The sequence below is a fragment of the Ambystoma mexicanum genome, chromosome 6q (genome assembly GCF_040938575.1).
Source record: "Ambystoma mexicanum isolate Mex_15411 chromosome 6q, UKY_AmexF1_1, whole genome shotgun sequence".
NCBI classification, from domain to species: Eukaryota; Metazoa; Chordata; class Amphibia; order Caudata; family Ambystomatidae; genus Ambystoma; species Ambystoma mexicanum.
Genome location: NC_090937.1, coordinates 404999298 through 405019378, shown reverse-complemented (window position 1 = coordinate 405019378; position 20081 = coordinate 404999298). Strand labels below are relative to the sequence as shown.

The 20081-nt window shown below is 41.7% G+C and overlaps 1 protein-coding gene across 1 annotated transcript in view; it reads left to right on the top strand.

Annotated features, from left to right (window-relative positions):
• Window positions 1-20081, top strand: part of MUSK (muscle associated receptor tyrosine kinase) — a 951534-nt gene that overhangs the window by 871077 nt on the left and 60376 nt on the right. Inside the window, exon 15 of the mRNA XM_069630906.1 lies at window positions 1805-1996. Within this exon, the coding sequence (XP_069487007.1) occupies window positions 1805-1996 (192 nt within the window). The remainder of the gene's footprint in view (window positions 1-1804; window positions 1997-20081) is intronic.

Genomic DNA, 20081 nt, shown 5'->3' with positions numbered 1-20081 from the left:
ATGCATTCAATAAAAGATGGACAGTGAAACACAATACAGCTATGCATTACAAACAATCAAAAGTCTGCTCACCACAAGAAGAATAGGTATTCCCAAAAACGAAGAGATCTGTAGCCAGGCCTTTAATTGTTGTCTAAAAGTGAGTCAATTGTACATAGAGCACATTCTGAGTGGAGCATATTCCAAACAGTCACAGAACAAATATGTGTGGCCCTATTTTTGGTTATGGTTTTATTGCACATGGGATTTTGAAAACCAAAGAACAGCACCTTGACTTCAAAGACAACAAACACCTCTGGTACCAAAGGTTTCACAGCTACATAATGATGTATACAACTAAGGGATACTAAGTACAGACATGAATGGATAATTATTACAGATATATAAAAAAAAGAATCACATACTTGGGAAAATTTAAAGAATCAGGACAAACTTGATGGCAGAGGTGAAAACAAACTTAAATTACAATGTGGGGTAGAAGAACTCTCTTTTTTGTTTTCGAGGAGCCTGTGTCATGAGGGATTATACAGAATATATAAATTGGAAGGACCCAGGCTACCCCTCCCTTTCACACTTACAGGCATGTCATACACCACATCAGACAGATTGCTAAATCAATATGTATTTTTCATTTATCAGATCACCCCTCTTTGTTCCACAAAAAACATAATTGTATTTACCATCAAATGTTAAAAAGGCCTACTCGAGGCTCTAAGGTATTTTGACATATACAACCAAATGTACAATCAATTCTCCTGGTACCCACAAAGAACCAATATATTATACATTCATATAATGGTCTTGTGGGGTGCTAAATACGCTGTGAGAGGGGTTAGTATTTATAGTCACTCATAGTGTTGCTGTTATTCCAATACACATTTCAAGTTGACTTGAAATGTGTATTGGAATAACAGCAACACTATGAGTGGTGATCTGATAAATGAAAAATACAGATTGATTTAGCAATCTGTCTGATGTGGTGTATAACATACCTGTAATTGTGAAAGGGAGAGGTAGCCTGGGTCTTTCCAATTTATATAAGAGGTGAAAAAGCCACCTTTTAAAACAAAGAACTCTGAAATCAGAAGTCATGTTTCCCTCATCACTGGTATGTATTCCAATCTAAAAAGAAACCTCAGTTCCGGCCCAGTAGTATGGGTCTGAGCATATCTACATTGGGCCTCATTACATATATGGTCTGTACATTATGTAACTTTTGTAAGCTTCGCAAATCCTTGCTGCGCCCTGCTACGTGTAATAAACAAATAAACAAACAAACAAACAAACAAACAAATTACAAGTTTGCCGGTCCGGTGACTATGGTACCGGTAAGCTTGCCAGTACCGTAGTTCCGAGACTGGCAAACTACGAAGTGTGCTCGTGGGTGCCATTCTGCCCGCCAGGTCGGACCTGGTGGACAGAGCAGCACCCTCAAGTACAGCATGTCGGTTGCACCGGCACCGCCCCATTCCTATGGGGCCGAATGGGAATGGGGAGAATCTTTTTCCCGGCATCCTCAAATGGGCAATTACCGGGTCCGGCAGGGCCGTAATGAACCGGGTATTGCCCATTCACAGGCGCTGGAAAAACAATGACACTGGCGTCAGTCGTGCCTGTATTACAGGCACGGCTCCCGCCGATGTCATAATGAGGCCCACTGTCTTATAGGGTGCATGATACAATCATTGGCTTACACAAACTTTTCCCTGGTGTGGCTCTTATGGCTTCAGATTGTAATGTTATATCACTAGAAAATTGTTTGAATGACATTGAAAATGCCATATTTGTGCCTTCTTGCTTTCAGGGAAGCGCAGGCGCCGACACTGACAGCTCTTCCATCCGAGCTTATATTGGACAGACTTCATCCCAATCCCATGTACCAGCGCCTGCCACTCCTCCTCAACCCTAAACTGATCTGCTTGGAATACCCAAGGAACAACATTGACTATGTGAGAGATATCGGAGAAGGAGCCTTTGGAAGAGTCTTTCAAGCAAGGTACTAACACTGTTCAAATGTGTCATAAAATGGCTGATGAATTATAAGAGATGACAGACCAGTCAATGAGACCAGTTTATGCTTGGTAAATTCTTATTTTGCGCTCAATGTTCAAAGTAAAATACATTGTCTGACATGAAATATTAGTTGGCAGAAAGCATAAAAGTCTTTAGTAAAATGTATTTCTTTTTATCTGAAGCATTCCATAGAAAGCACATGAAAGTGTGCTTTGTGGTGGGAATTACATCTGTTTCTCATCAGTTTATTGAGTTTAGCATCTTTGCTTGCTTCATGCAGCTCAATGCAGAGCCAGTGCTAATAAACAACAGAAGCCACAGTTGTGGATATTTGTTTCAAAAACATCTGTCAATCCCCTTTAGGATTGCAAATATACTCATTTGGCTTTGCCTCAAAGAAATCACCAATTCCATTTCCTTTTTAGCATTTATCTCAGTTCCTTGGCCTACCTGATCCATTATTTTGGTTTACCTTGCTTCAACCATGCAGTCGACTCCCACATCTTTCTGAAAATAGTGAATTCCCACATGTACCCCAATTGTTCTAAGTACTAGTATGTCTCCTCTCCCACACCACTTTAAAATACTTGAGTGTGCAGTATTCAATTTGAATCATTAGCTACCTTAAAGCCAGTAAACCCTGTGGTTCCCTCAAATCTATGTTTTCGGCACCAGGCAGTCAACAGAAACAGCACTGGCCTATGTTTCTATCTTGCTCACCACCCCTCACCACTCTAGACTCTACTCAGTTAACACCTCACTTGATCTTTCAAAAGCCTGTGCCATTGACCACATATCTCTTGTTCACCCATCATCTGACCTCAGCACCCAGGATGTTTCCCTCACCTGAATCCCTTCATTCTTGTTGGACTGTTCTTTCTCCATTTTATTGAGCATCCACATTTCCAGCCCTAGCCACTCCTTTGAGGTGTTCCCCATAGCTTTGTCCCAAGACAAGCACTCTTCATTTTATCAACATTGTCTTCTTTGTTGGCTCCTCCTACCAAATGTACAATGATGATGTATAGATGTTCTTCTCATTTCCCTCCTTTACACCAGTGTCCATTCCTGGTTACCAACATATTTTCCACCATCTGTTGTTGGATGTATCTTCAGTGTCTTATGCTTAACTTCTCCAAGGCTGAATTCATGTACCTATCTGTTACGAAAGTAGATCTTCCATGTGCATTGCATACCAGGCATAGTATATAGTTCGAGGTCACGCTTCGAACATGTAATGAACATCAAGTGTTGTTCAGAGTTAATGTTATGTTTCCACATGTATAGTGTTTCACACTCATGGAGCCTGGAGTGTTGGTTAAGCTTTAGAGTGTGAGGCAGATCCAGGTTCCAGGAGAGTCAGTTGATGGGTGCTGAACTGGGAGGAGGCTGCTCAGAACCCCACTTCAATAAATGTGAGAAAGGTTTTGTATAAACCAATAAAAATAAAATAATAACTGTGAGAAACAAGATTAATAACTTTGTCTCCTCAGTTATTTAAGTACTCACAACAACTGGCGACGAGCTGGCTGGGGAGTAGCGACCTCCGACTGTGTCAATGAGCCCCTAGCTCCATCCAAGACATGGAAGCAAGCTCGAGGGGTGGAGAGGGCCAGAAGACAGTGGTGCAGCCCTCTGAAGCAAACACATCCACATGAGGCCAGCACAGATCTGCCGAGTCCTGAGAGGATTGCGAGCAACCAGAGCAGCTGCATCCTTTCTAAGATCTGGCCCCGAGCTTACGAGGAATTGGAGATAAGACGCAAGCATGGTGGTCCACAACGGCTGCATAGCTAGCTGTGACAACGCAGAAAAAAAAGGAAGAAGAAAAGGAGAAAGATAGTTTCGGCAGGTGGCAAGGGCAGGCATCAAAAGTGGACACCAGGCTGAGTGCTGCAGTCCGTAACCTGGAGCATCGCAGTGGAACACACAAGCTGCACGCTAAGAGTTAGAATAAAGCACCCTAGAGCATGCATGTACCCACAGCCATTTTGGAAACCAGGAACAACAGAGAGTAATCCTAAGAGTTAGAATAAAGCACCCTAGAACATGCGTGTGCACATGGCCCTTTTGGAATCCAGGATCAACAAAGAGTAATCCTCACACCAGCGTCCTTTTCTTCGTTGTAGTCATCAGTCAAAAAACAAAATCCAGATTAGAAATATAATAGACAAGCCACAGTTGCACACATTAGCTAACTGTGTACATAGATTGACATTTTGAATAGAGATTGAAATGCCCAATATTCCAGGGCCAATATTTTTCTTAGCATCACCAGGTGAACCAAAGGTACAGTGGTGTGACTGGTGAGATGGTTTCACGAAATATGTGTTGCCACTGTTTGGGCCAAATTATTCATATGAAAGGAAGGAAGCGTTATTCCATTGTTTGGGGCCAGCTGGACAAAATTTCCTAAAAAGGTTACAAGAACCAACAGGCATTGGTGATGTGGGTCCATATGAGAGAAGCATTGCCAAACCAGACAAGCATTATGAAGTACAGGAAAATATAATTTTGGCACGCTACCATTTTGCCACCATAGAACAAAAAACAGCAGAATCAACTGAAGAATTTGTCACAATTTTAAGAGAACTAGCGGTCAAGTGTCTGTTCACAAACTGTCAAGAAGAACATTTGCATGACCAATTGAGGATAAAGTGCATGAACAATAAAATTAGAGAAGAAATGTGGAGAGAACATAATCTCACATTAGAAAGAGCTATTGAAATTGCTAAAAATATAGAACAACTGAATTGTTCATCAAAGAATTACACTCGGAAAAGGGTGATGAAGGACGCAAAGGAGGATTAGCAGAAGGAATGGTCAACAAGCCAAATAAAACAATTCAAAAGCAGTGGGTGGGAAGTGGAAAAAAGAGAGGGAAAAAACAAAAGAAACAGTCAAAGAAAGTGTAGTAATATCGAGAGGCACCAAGAGCTGGGGTCGGCCAAGATTCATGCAGTGGAAGAGGTGCTACAGGTGCAGAAGTAGCACACATTTGGCAAATGACAAGGAATGTGAAGCCATACACATAATTTGCCATGACTGTGGGCAGAAAGGACACAGCACGTTGCTGCAAAAATGTCAAGTCATTTGCTAAAGTGAGAGAAGTCAATGAAGAAGAAGACAATGATAACTATGAGTACATGGGGAGGGAAGTCATTTATTATGTGCAAGTAGTCACTGGTAGAGTGAAAAGTAAAACAATGTTTAAGTGCTTTACTTTTGAGGAAGCCAAGGTCAAAGCGAGTGCATATGGAGATGTCCCTATAGATATAATAGGACAATTTGAAGCAGAACTATGGTTCAAAGACAGAAAGACAACAAGTATAGTTTATGTGGCAAAGAAAGGTTGGGAGCTGTTGTCCTGAGATGACTAAGCAGAGTTATCCATTAGACATGAGGTGCGTCCTGTGCAAGTACTGTCAATTGAAGGAGGGAAGCCAAGTGAAGATGTGGCATCTTTGTTCCCAAAGGTGTTCAAAAAGAGACTTGGTCATTTCACAGGATTTGTCGAAAAGAAGTGGAGTTGGAAATTAAATGAATGGAGGGTGAAGGGATCATTGAAAAAGTGGACGCTGCAGAATGGGTCAGCCCAATTGTGGTAGTGAGGAAATCCAATGGATCCGTGAGGTTGTGTATTAACCTCAGAAATCTCAATAATCTGTTGTGGTGGAGACATTTCCGTTACCCACGATTGATGATCTGTTAGCAGGAGTGGCTGGAGCAAAAGTATTTTCCATATTAGTTCTAAGAGCAGCATACCACCAAATAGAATTGCATCAGGAATACATGGATTTGATGGCATCCATAACACCCTTTGGTTTATTCAGATGCACTCAAATGCCGTTTGCACTGGTGTCGGATGCCAGAGTGTTTCAGAATGTATTGTATAAAATGCTGGGGAATGAAAAAGGGGTACTGTTTTACCGAGATGATGTTCTGGTGTGTGGTTGTACGGCAGAAGAACATGATGGTTGTTTAAAGAGAGTGCTTGCAATTTTTAAAGAGTTTTGGTTGACAATTGTCAGTGCGAAGTGTACTTTCAAAGCAGATAAAGTGACATATTTGGTGCATGAGATATCCGGGAATGGTATGTAACCGAAAATTGACATGGTTGAGGATAGTAGGAAGATGCCAGTACTGAAGAACAAAAGTGTAGTAGCTTCATTTTTAGGATGGTTGGAGTTCTATAGAAAGTTTGTTGAGAAACTCGCAACCAAGACACAAAACATGAGAAAACTCACATGGAAGGGTATGGTATTTGATTGGAGTGAAGCATGCTTCAAGGAGTTTGAGAATGTTAAGCAAAGTATAATTCAAGTACCAGTTTTGTCTGGATTTGAAGAACATGGCAAACTGTGTTATATACCGATGCAAGTGACAGTGGTGTTGGCACAGTGTTGATGCAGGAACAAGATGGGGAGTTGGTAACAATTGCATTTGCCTTGAGAACACTTAAGGATGCGGAAACAAAATACTCAGTGGAAGAAAAGGAAGCACTGGCGTGTGTATGGGTAGTTGGGAAATTCAAAATGTATCTTGGGGGGGCGAGAGTTCAAGTTGAGGACTGATCATAAACCACTGGTGAGCATATATAACAAGGGTGGTCTGGAAGGTGTGTCGAGAAGGATCATGAAATGGGTTAGCAGTCTAAAAGGATTACAGTTTAAGGTAAAACATGATCAAAGGAGAAGTGATGTACTGGCAGACGCATTGTCTAGATCAGCGGTTGAGTGCTCAGTGGTGAGTGATGAAGATAACGGGAGTGAAGAGGGAATTTCAGGTATTTTTCGGGTGCAAGAGTGCATCAAACAAAAGGATCTTGGATGAAGCATGCATTCAAGATGAGGTGTATCAGATGGTGTTGGAACTAGTATTCAAGAACTCCAGTGCATGTGGGGATGAGAATGTTCGAGAATACAGGAGGGTGAGAGATGAATTGTGTGTTAGAGAGTCTTACTTGTGCAGGGGGCACAGGCTGGTGGTTCCTGAATAGATGCATGCTCCTGCTATGGATTTGGTCCACAAAGGACATTTGGGTCTGGCAAGGACAAAAGCACTCATGAGAGCTGATTTCTGATGGCCTGGTTTAGATAAGGAAGTGGAGGTCATGGTGAAGGAGTGCACTGATTGCCAGGATGGGCATAAGCGTATTACGGTGCAAAAGCCACCCATGAAGGTGCGTGATATCCCCAAAGTGCCATGGGATGAGATTGCACTAGATTTGTTGGGTCCCTTTAACATTAGGGGGACCAAGGACACCTTCTTGCTTGTTGTCATGGACATATTGTCTAAGTGGCTGGAAATGTGTGTGTTGAAGCATGTGACCTCCAGCGGTATTATCAGGTTTTTGGAGACGTTGTTTTGGCGTGAAGGATTCCCACGCCAGTGTTTGTCAGATAAAGGCTTGCAGTTGGTGTCGAAGGAATTCAAATCATTTTTGGAGACGTATGGTAAACAGCAGGTCAATACTGCATTGTACCACCCCCAGGGCGATGTGTTTGTGGAGAGGTTTAATTGCACGTTGATGGATGTCATCAGAATTGCAGTGGCTAAAGTTGGGGATTGAATAAGTGTGTTTATGGGGAGGATTTTCAGGTATTGGTTGGCGCCTCACACTCTCACAGGAGTGGCACAGTTTGAAGTTTTGGGAGGGAGGAAACCCAATATGCATCTGTGCCCAGGTTGGATGGGCAGATCAAGGTGTGAGAAAATTGAAGTGGAACCAATCAGAGAGAGGATGCGTCTGTGTGGTGAGAAGGCCAAAGAAAGGTTTGATGTGAAGAATGGTTGCAGGATGATCGGGCTGAGTCTTGGTGATGTGGTGAAGCTGAAGCTACCAGTCAAGTTGAGGGAAGGAGATTTTAGGTTTTCAGAGTAGATGGAAGTAGTGAAAGAACTTGGTGAATCCACCATTGCCAGAGGTGGAGATGTGTGGAGCATTGAGAGGATCGCGGTGATAAAGACAGGTGAGATGAGCAGTGTTTGGCAGAAGCAAGGCAGGTGTTAGGGAAGTAGATCTTCCATGTGCATTGCATACCAGGTATAGTATATAGTATGAGGCCATGCTTCGAACAAGTAATGAACATCAAGTGGTGTACATAGTTAATGTTATGTTTCCACATGTATATAGTTTCCCTGTTGTTGTTATAAGATGTTCACTCATGGAACCTGGAGTGTTGGTTATGGTCTAGAGTGTGAGACAGCTCCAGTTTCCACGAGAGTCAGTTAATGGGTGCTGAGCTGGGAGGTCACTGCTCAGAACCTCACTTCAATAAATGTGAGAAACATGACTTTGTCTCCTGAGTTATTCAAGTACTCACAACACTACCTGCTCCCAATGGAACACTATACTCCACTCAATGTGATCCTTTCATCCTGACCACCTAACATGATAACGGAAGGTTCACACCCTTGGGATACTTGATGAGGGCAATCTCAAGCTTTAACAATGCATTTGTCGCTGACCAATGGAAGGTGTTTTGTTCCATAGTGCTCCCCACCAACACCACTGGAGCTGGACCTGTGGGATGATCAGGTCATGACTGTGACTAGCATGTCAAATTGTAACACGCCGGGCTGGCACGGGAGGCAAAGATCAGTACACACACCAAATAAAATACTATAGCTTCTGTAAATCAATGCAGATAGTGTAAAAACCTTCCAAAAACATTGTGTGTGCCCGTATATGTGTGTGTGCTGTACTGCTTGCACCACATTCAATATCAAATTCCTAAACAAAGCAGAAATCCTGAATTAAGCTTTGGCTAAGAACATTGGTACAGATGTTATGATCCCCTCATATAGAGTTGATCAAAGCCATGAAATTCCACACATCAACACAATTAAATCAAAATTATCCATCAACTCACACTTTCTTTAAATTGGAGATTAAAGATGAAAGGTTGTTTTCACCTCTCCAGGTTCAGGAATGGTGCGACTATTGGCTCTCAAAGATACAGGGTCTCATGTCATCTTGATATGTTGAGAAGTACTTGATCGAAAGGAAATTCCAGTAGAGGGAATTACTAAAGTACAAATCAAAATAGGGTGACTTAGACTCACCCACCCTGTATTAGTCATGGCTCTTCAGAGCATATCTGTTTTATTGAGAAACGATTTACTTCAGAGGCAATGATAGATTGCATGAGCCAAGTCCTTTGGACCCAAACTGACCACCCGATCAAACTGAAGAGAAGAGCCAATTATGTTACTTTGAATGGCACCTGTCTCTTGATTGAAAAACATTCTGATGAAGGGGATGTTTATTTTCTTAACACTCAAGTCCCAAATATCACTATCATATTCTGTGAAAACATATGATGATAGTGAAAGGACTACCCCAGATCCTTTGAAACGCCAAATAACATGCAGTTCTCCACTTTTGAGGGAAATACACTGAAATCCTATCCGCTGCAGAACTCCATTGATGGTCAAGGTCAAACGAAGGATAACTCAGAAAACAAAATCAGCAGTTTAACTCCACTAGAAATAAAAGGAGAACTCATATACTTTCTGATTCACCTCAGTGAAGGAACCAGTGATTTCTAAAGTTTGTATAACTTAATAAAGAAGCTTCATCAGCGAATGATTGTTCATGAAATTACAGCAGGATCAGAAAATACCCATATTTAACTTGATAGATAAATGGGAATCTGGACTTGATGCAATGAATTCAACACACATGATTACCAGCAGGAGCATGCTGGAGATAAAAACTGGAAACGAAAAGATAAATCATAATTGTTGGGTTGAAAGGGATGCCACTTCTGATTTTTTTTATCGGTAATGACATATTACATCAATTCACAATTAATTTGGATCTTATTAATAACAATGTCGGGTCCAGAATTGGGGAAAACACAATGGACTTCAATGATCTAGAAAAGGCATTTATGTCAGCTCATTTGCTGCCTTATGCTGCTGAAGTTCAAATTAAAGAAAAAGTCACTATTCCTGGAAATAATTGTTGATACACGTTGCCAATAAATATTAGGAAGGGAAAACCTTTTAATGAAGGGACTTGTATGAATGAAAATAATATTCTTCAGCAACAGGCCCTGTCTCTGAAACCAATTTCATGAGTAAATCTCAAAGATGACGCCATCGGAATATTAATTAATGATGACAATCCCCAAAGTGTCATTTTATCCCAAGATACCTCCATTGGAATGACTGATGATTCCAGACACTTTTCCATGAAGTTAACCAATCCCATTGTTGGTCCGATACCTGAAGATTGTTAGTCCAGTCTTGATGCTAGCAGACCAGAAACCATGTACGCTATGGTGTACTCCCTCTGCCCTTATTGAATGGAGTATGTTTCCTCTGTTATCATGTAAAATGAGGTAGTATACAAAGTCAATAGTAATTACCTCGATGCTAAGGTATCAATCTCCCAGGTAGATGCCATAAGCAAAGACCTCTCAAACCAATAAGAAGATTCCTTCAGAAAAAATGCAAACCTAAGAAAGTACTCGAGAAAACATCAAGAAGATTTCTCTTGCATCTCCAGGAACAAAGTTTTACTATCCCCAAGATCGGAAGAGATATGTGGGACAAAGGATATTCTGTTCACCAGCTGCAGATTGTCATCCTATGACCTTGAAAGTGCATGAAAAAATATAGAATGCTGGTGACCTGAGGGGATGACAAAGATATGGGTCCCAAAAGGAAAGAAAATATGATGAGATGGTAGAAGATGAAGTATAAATTGCGGAAGAGGCAAAGAGTGTAGTTGAAAAATTTGAACACAGGGGGGAATGTAGAGGAGCAGGTGGACGCGTATTCCCTGGTGTCCACCACCTTACCACCATCATATTGGAATAGTAGACAAAGAGCTACAATTTGAAACCCATGTATGAATCCATGCAATATTCCTGTACCGCGTTGAGTATATGAGAGACGATATGCACTCAGGGAACCATTCAGAATATGCCATCACGCTGAGGCAGTGGAAGGCTGCAATCAGGAAGGATGCCCACTGACAATATGCCGGAATGCGCTATGGGTAAAATGAATGAACTCAAAGTAAAGTCTGACGACAATTGAGTGATGTTATAAAGAAGATGAATGAACCTATGCTGAAACGGTATGAAAATACTCAAGACTGACGATGTAACTGAAGCACTAAGAGAAACACATACTTAAAGATGAAGTGATCATGAATATAGGAAGGTGAAGCAAACTGCTGACCATTAACTGTAAATATGCTGTAATGCAAGGTAGAAAAGACACATAGAAGCTTGCTAAAAAGAGGTATATACATTACGTTTAGGAAGGACATTGGAAGAAAATGGACGGCGGCCTGTGTTAAGAATCAACCCTGCTACCTCAAAATACATTCCTAGGACTGCAATTTGAAGAACTGATTAAGCTGTATTCGTGTGCAGAAAAACGGAGTAGCTTGGCCTAGAATCAAGGCGGCTATTTCCAGAGATGGGGGCAAAGCACAAAGGGAGTTGAATGAATAGACCATGGGCCTCATCATGAGTTGTGCCTTAGCCCTTAAATGCAGTGGTAATGCTATTACCGCCGCATTTAAGGGTTGGCCCAATCATGAGTCGGGCAGTAAGTGGATGTTTTACCTGCAGATTTTTGCTGGAGGTAAAAATGTCCCCTTTCCGGCTGTTTTCTGAAATTTTCGGTGCTATTACTGCCAGCAAAATTACCGCCGGTGGTAATAGCAACCCCAATCCCATTGGGTCCAATGGACCCAAATGGGAATGGGACTTACCTCTGTACTGCTACTTTTGATCTGGCGCTAATAGCGCTGGACTGAGTAGCTGTAACGCTATTTGTGCTGGTGGTATCACAGTGGTGTTACGGCCGGGATACGGCCAGACTCCTGATGAAGCTGCATGTGCGTAAGACATATTTCTGATAAGATTAGGAGAAGCAAGGACATTTGCAGGTGCCAAGTGCTGAACAACCACAAAGGCAAAAGCCTACGTGAGGTGGAGTGAGCAAGTGTCTAGAGGCCGAGAGGAGCAATGACACTCAGCATAATACAATCAAAATCATGGTCTCATAATGCGTCACTTAGATGGAGATAGTGGTGTGACTATTATCCCTTAAATGTTCCAAAACAGTCAGCAGACTATGAGCTCAACTACAAAAGGTAGGGCTTGGCAAAGTATCCGGGCGATGAAATGTGATGGACTAATTGGAAAATCAAAGAGTGGGTTGACACAGTTTGAATACCTAGGTTTCGTTTTCGCTCAAGTGCTGCTAGCCTAGGTTGGATGGGGTTGCCAACCAATCATAAGCCTGCCACACACTTTTACATAAAATATTGCATTTATTAGTCTGCTGCCATATTCTCTACTATAATCAGTAAATGACATAAGTAGAAATAGCTCAGGGCGTGTTCTACAGAGATGGGACCGCCAATGAGATTTTAACCCTTATATGATTCTATAAGTAGACATGTTCCCCTAACCCAATCCCTTCCATGAATATATTTTGCAAAATGCCACGTAGGATGTTGTCACAAATGACTCATGACAAAGTATATAAACTCTATACAAGATAACATGTGAATATTCAGCCATCTGTTTTGATAGCTGTTATATCTCCCTTCTTTCTTTCGTTGAGATTAAAGCAGTATTTAACCATGTTCCTTGGGTCTGTCCGGTTATTTGGTCTAAGATATTTACTGGTAATTCCATCCAGCGCATAGAAGACACTTAAAAGTGCCAGAGCACAAGATCATATGCAACCAACACTTACACTAGGGAATTGATGGAAACATATTTATGTAAATATAGGAATATAAGTGTCACTTTTCTATGCAACAGTTCTCTGATTGCATATATTAAAGGTGTTATTGGGGAAAGCAAAGCTCCATGTAACAGTTGCAAATATGACTTTATGTGTAATTTGTAGATATTTTGAAAGAAAGAATTTTGATACAGTGACCAACGAGCTATTTTGAAAGAAAGAATGTTGATACCTTGACCAACAAGCGTTAGATGTGCAGCAATAATGCCTAGTGTTATTCAGAACGTAAGCTATATAAAGAGATTTAATTATGGATATGAATTCACATACATGAGAAATAACGAGATTTAACCAGGCAGGTTATTTTTTCATTTGTGTACACAATCTGCCTGTGATTGTGTTATATTTTATTGACTTCCCCTGCAAAATGCTCACGGACTACCTTTAATTCAATTATGAGTGCCAAGGACGAGTATGCTCGTCCTTTTTGCATAGACTTGCATATTAGCCTGGCACTTAAGGGGTAAAATAAATTGGAGCTTTGATCAAACCACCTGTATCTAGGCCAGAATTGTGGGGTGGGAAGGTATATTAGAGGTCATTGGATCAGTGTGTCCTCTGATTGTAGATGCCATGCATTAATCAAGTGTAATCATACAAAAAGATTCCAACTCCTTTAACATCTGTGGTTGTTTTCGCCTCTGTTATATTCCACCGATTGTCTGCATGGTGAAAGAAACACTGCAGTGGGGATTTCTCAATGGGGTTCCCACCCTGTTCAGAAAATGAAATCCAGATTTATAATGACGAAGAAAAATCATTTTTTCAGTTTATGAAATGTCTTTCTCCATATTTGCCACAATCAGAGTGTAGCCAAATGGATAACACAACGTGTGTGAATATTCAAGCAGCAATACACACTGCACCTGATCCGTTCTCCTCAAGATGCAAATATAAAGCAAATATGTCATGGAAACTCTACTCACACACACTGGGTCATGAATAATAATTGGGGTTTTAAAAAAAAACAATCAGTGAGAATTGACACACACATATGAACATGAAAACATGCCTTTCATGGCCACCCACACCATCGTTGGTGTGGCTTTAAATGGGTGGGGATTGTGTCTTAGAGTTCTGCATAGAGGTAGATTCATAGTGAGTGGGTGTACAGCAATACTTATCTGTCTCTGCAGGTCAGACATCTGCAACAATGTGTGTGAGCATGCACACTGACATCAGTCAATCAAGTAGAGATGCCATGCACGCCACCATAGAAGAGAGCACTGAGGAGACCATTGCACAGGGGGCGAGCAGGTCTGGCCACTAGACACAGGATGAGACAGCTACCTCTACTTGGATTGTATCCCAACCACACCTGACACCAAACCCTCACCCTCAGGTTCCCAGATTGCAACCACGATCACACAACTGACCAGTTGCTCTGTGGGCACAAATGCACTTGAGCAATTGAGGGTATATTTTTAATTATATGCCCACAAGAATAAATTTGGAGGTGCCATCTCAAGCAATGTCTTCTTCCATGTCAGTAAGGCAGGTGCACCTTACTACAGCATCCCATGCACCTGTGAGACATGTTGCGACACTCATCCCAGTCCCACTTCCACCTACAGAGCTCTATCAACCTGAGGTCTGAATTGATTTCCAACGTACATGAGGCTAGGCAAGAGGCAGCAGAAGCGTGACTGGAGTTTGCTGCTGGGAGATCTGCATCTGACGCTGGCCAGACCAGGGCTGAGGTGGACGTGGCCCGGTGTCAGTCTAAGGTCACTTCAAATTTTAGTGCATTCGGTTTCTCTAACTAGGTTGAGTGAACTTGATATGGTTTGACTCAATATTTTCCTATGGTTTGAAGACTAAGATAATTTCAAGCAATATAGGTCTATTGTTTAAAAAAGCGTTAGCCAAATTTAAACCATAGTGACCTATTTGTGTAAAGCGAATTGAACCAATTGGAGATACATCCAATCATCATCATGAGACGGCTCGATTCCGCTTGCAAGACATCTATATAGAGGCTTGAAATGCTGCTGCCGACTCAAACATGTGTTTGCATTTTTCTGCACCACCCTTCAAGTTGTGCACTTTAAGGGTCGCCCGTCCCTAAAGGAAGGATGTTGTTTATCATTGGTGTGTGATATGTGATCAGTTAGCGGGAATGTATTCATTGTTCCCCCTTGTCTTGAGTGCCTACACCAAACTGCAATGGAACCACATGCATTCCAGCTGTAACTTTAAAAGGAAATGACTACTGGTCAGATGAACACAAACATGAACGAAGGAGACAGCTGAAATGCACCTTCCTGGTGGCTGTCCAGAGTCTGCTAGTCTATTGATATAGGATAAGTCTTGTAACCGGGTTTGCTCTGAGATCCAGCCTTATTGCAGCTGGTTTGGTGGTGGAGGTGGAGGTAAAGGTCCCTAATCGTCTCTGAAACAATCTTATTGGTATACTTCTGAGGCCATCTTCTTCTGAACACAGTGATCTCTCATTGAACTCCCCTCTTGCGATCTGTCATTCAATTGCAGATATTTTACCAATGAAGCGATAATCAAAAGTATAGAATTCAACAACCCGGAATTTGCACTTCAACTTATGTGTCATTCACCATTTGCTTTCTTAATCCTTCCACCTGCTCGTCTCTCGCGAGCATCGTGTTTACAGAGCACAGATGCTTCGCACCTCAACTAGTCCAGAAGACATCAACGGTGACCTATGAACGGCAAATGGCCATCATCTAAATTTAGCAGCTTTCCTTCCCTGTGTGCACACTTTCTTCTCCGAAGACAGCATTTTGTGAGCCATGCCAAATTGGATCAATATCAGTTAGCTTCCTTTGCCATGTGAATGCGTGCATACTTACACTTGAGTCAAGAAGCAAGTCAGGAGAGGAAATGTCTAGCATAGTTACCGAGATCTTCTGAAAGGTTTCCCTTATTAATAGGTCCTGATCGCATTGTACGCCGTGGTGGTGGAACAGTTCGAGTTACCTGTGCTTCTAATTAACAGGACCAAGCAGCCAGGCAGACACGGGTCTAACGTTGCTTTCCACGAATAACAAGTTATTATTGCTGTAGAACATTTCAAGTGGCTCTTGAAACACTATGTCACCCAGAGAAAATAATACACATTAATAAGTGGGTATCTTCACCCTGATCTGATAGAAGTTAAGTGTGCATGCAGCTCACTTACACAGCTATTAAAAATGTGAACACTGTATTTACAATACAGACTATAAAAGCTCAACAAGTCCTTATTTAGTATTTTTAATGAACCCAGCCAAGAAGCCCTTAGGTGATGTCCAGCCCAACTGTGAGCATCTATAGGGACGAAAAGATAGTCAACACTGCTTTGGAAAATAAGTGGGAAATGGGTTTGTTTATTTGGTTGCCTGCAAGGAAGTTGTGAGCACAAATCGCTTAATAATGGACCCTTAAAACGTGAACTGAATAGTTGAGAGTCGAACCTTATGAACAATTGACATAGCCTATGATCTGTGCATTGGAACCTGCAAGCGCCACACCGATCTCCTGGGCATAGGAAGTGGGATCTCACCCATCTTGCCTTACATGGCAGGGGCTTTGAATTAATCACAAGTAAATTCATCCACTACTTACTGTTGACAGTGCTTCAATCCAGCAATGATGCCGTATTAACGTTACCAAGCTTTAACTAAAGATGTCATTGAGGATATTCCCTGTGGAACTTCTGGACCAAACACCACCACAATGAAGAAGACCACCGACTTTCATAAAACATCTGGAAGCCTGGCTACTCAAGTATCAAAAGCAGAGGAGTAGCAATAAAACCTGAAACGACATACTCCCACTCACAGTACTTTCAACCAAAGAGAAGGTGCCACTCTTAAAAGAACTTATCCCAAACCCTCATGTATCTTGCTGACATGCCACTACAGGAGAACAGACTCATTCAGATCAGGGTCCCCATAACCTTAGAGGAAATAGGCCTACATACTACAAAATCAGTGACAATACAAGATTCAGGGGCTAGCTAGACTGCTGATATGCTTAGGACTAAAGGGTCTTAAATGATGAATGTTTAAGAAGCAATTAGACAGCTGCCTGACCGTCGGGAGCAGAGACGCTCCCCCTTGAACCCACAATGTAATTATGTAAACTATTTGCTCTCTGAATATTGTGCATAAGGCATTCCTTTATTCAATGCACAAGAGAGGTGATTCCACACAGGACAACAGCGTTTCTATCCGCCACGGAGAGGAACCATCCTCAAACAGAGGTATTAACCTGGAATATGCTCAGAGTTACACATTCATATGGAACAGGATTATAGCCCCCAAAGAAATCTTTTGGAAACAAGCCAGGGAGCATCTACATAAAATTATTCGTGTTGCATCATGGTGAAGCAACTGATAATGATTCTGTAAGCCCAGAGCTCGAAAAACATGTCGGCTCAGCAAGCGCATTGAATAAGGAAACACCTTATGCACAATCTGCAATGTACATGGAGATCTGTTAATAAATTGATATTCTGACTAGCGCCTTACACTAGAAAGCAAATAGTTTATATGCTATAAAATCATATGACGAACTCACGTGCAACATATCAGAACAGGACTATTGAAGAGGGGACTCATTAGTAGCAGTAACATTTAAACATTTAAATAGCAACTTTATCCCATTAATATGGCCTCAATGTGCTTGGCGTGGGAACGCACTCAGGGAACCGAAGTCCAAGGTTTTAGAAAGTTGTCAGAAGGATTAGAATGTGTATGTGTGCATTTAGCCAAGAGAAGGAGTTAGGAGGGCTAGTCGAGCTCCAGCAAGCTACCCATGAAGATCAGGCATGTGGATGGGTGCTGAGCTGGTCAGGAGCGTGTGCAAGTGCAAGGTACTCGTTATGTGACCAGCTAGCCCAAATGTTTTGTTGTAGGTCGTCGCTGCATTCTACTGGCAAAGGAGTTCTGCTGCTTGTTTCAGTCTGTTGTATGGAGGCGAAACGTTATATGTCCAGCTAGAGCGATTTTTTGCTGTAGGTCGTTGCAGCATTCTGCTACAGCCTCACACAATGTGGAGACCAACATGGCAGAACAGTGCTATGCAAGATTTCTTCGCATTGCATTGCATAACTTGACAACTTAACTCTCTCTCAGAACTAGAGGTGCTGGTGCATGTAGGCCGTCTTTGGGCCTCATCACGAGTTGGGCGGCAGCCCTTAAATGTAGCAGTAACGGTATTACTGCTGCATTTAAGGGTTGGCCCTATCACAACTCTGGCTTATTTACCCCCAGCTCTGAGCAGGGGTAAATCTGCCAAATAAATGCCAATTTATGGCGCAATTACAGCCAGCGGTATTACTGCACAGTAATTGCGCTGATAATTCCCCATTGGGTCCAATGGAACCAATGGGGAATGGAGATTAACAGTAAGTGCCCAACCATGATTCGGCGCCCCTGGACAGGTGAGCGCTAATGCTAATTTAGTTGGGTGGTATCTGTAGGGTATTTTGTGGAGATTTGGGGCCTGACGGTATTTTATTACCGCCGAAAAATAACTTAGCAATAATCACTCTTTGTATTCAGATTTGGCCATGTGCAACAATAATACAATGGACATGCATTATTTCAGCACCCAGACCTGCATATTTGGTATACGTGGTTGGTGGTATTTTGGTGAGCATAATTCCCTTGTTTTATTTGTGGCCCCAATGTCCAGAATCCCTTATCTTTGCTTAGATTTTTTGTGTGATCACTAGAGAGACCTCACACCTACATTTTAGGAATACCACACTTTTCAGTGATAGTGTTGGTGTGCCACCATGGGCGAACTCACTGACTTATTTACGACAGAGAGCTATATATGGTAGTCTTGTGGTAATTTCCACTACCTTATATACGGTAGGGAGCTATGTTCAGAGAGTCTCTCTTCCCGTTGGCTCATGTACCTCCAACGAGCTATGCTACAGTCACTCACAATTATTCTGACATGCACACATCTGTCTTAAAATGACCATTGCACTGTTTAAAAATCTCCCCACATCATCGGCATTGTAATGGTAAATAGTAAATACACCACCCGTCTTTTTTCAAATATTTTTCTGTATTATAAAAGTTGCATTTAAACACGATCTCATTCTTTACAGAAATAAATAAAATGGTACAGTAAAAGCATTGTCTATGACACACTGCAAAGAGCGTGGCTGAGAACAGAACTCAAATTGCAACATTGGTATTTGATTAAGACACGCACAGGAATCCTACACTGACTGCATATTACCGTACACACTCAGCTCCCACACTTCTCATTACCTTATCTTTTTAGTTGTTCTCTTTGGCTGTTCTCTTTGTGAATGTGACTCCCTTGAAGATTAACTCCAGCAAAAAGGAACGCTTGCCTTCTCAAACCGGGGTCATTGCCTGGAATTCTCAGCTTTTGCAGATAGGAATGCCTCAGCCATTGGAAAGGTCCTTCTTTCAGCTCTCCCCAATCTCGACTGCAGCAGGACGCAGGAATCTGCATTCAGTCAGGAGTCCCACAGCCAGGTCTTCTCCCCAGTAGTGCAGAAAAATGTCTGCCTGTATTTTTCCCCGATACTGCCCACTAAAACTTTCATCTCAGCCCCCTGTATGACGTGTCCCAATGAAATCCATCATCTCTCATCCTCCTACTCTCAACAATAGCTTCGCTTATACATTTGCAATTGTTGCAAATCTGACTTCCTTCTTCCTGCAGTTACTGTGCACAAAAACACGGAGAAGCAGGCAGAGAAGAGAAGAAAAAAAAATCTGCACACACATTTAAATGGCTTTCAGAGTATGCCTAATTCTGCAGTGGAGAACACATTTTATTAGTGGGTTATGTTAAATAAGGTTTTATTAGTCAGGTTAATGGTTAATAGGTTAGCTGTTAATTTTCAAATGTGTCTCTCGCACCATAGGCATTTCAGTTGAAAAATAGTGTGCATTTTTAAATGAGCACGTGTGCTTTTAACTGTAAAAATAGATTTGCATCTTATATGTTAAAATCGTTTTTGACTGAATAGCCTGTCTTTCCTTGTTAATCTGGTAACCCATATAGCAATGCACCGCACCCTTGTGGTGGTGCTGCGAAAAAAAAAATGCTACCTGTGCAGTAGTGCTGTACTCTGTGCTGTTTGCTACCTGTGTAGTAGTGCTGTACTCTGTGCTGTTTGCTACCTGTGCAGTAGTGCTGTACTCTGTACTGTAACACGCCAAATATCCTTACATATACCCTCCTTTTGTTTTTAGAACTTGGCTATAATCCAAGCCAATTCCTAAAAACAACTTGTTCTTTTTTTTTTTTACAATATAGCAATCCAACAA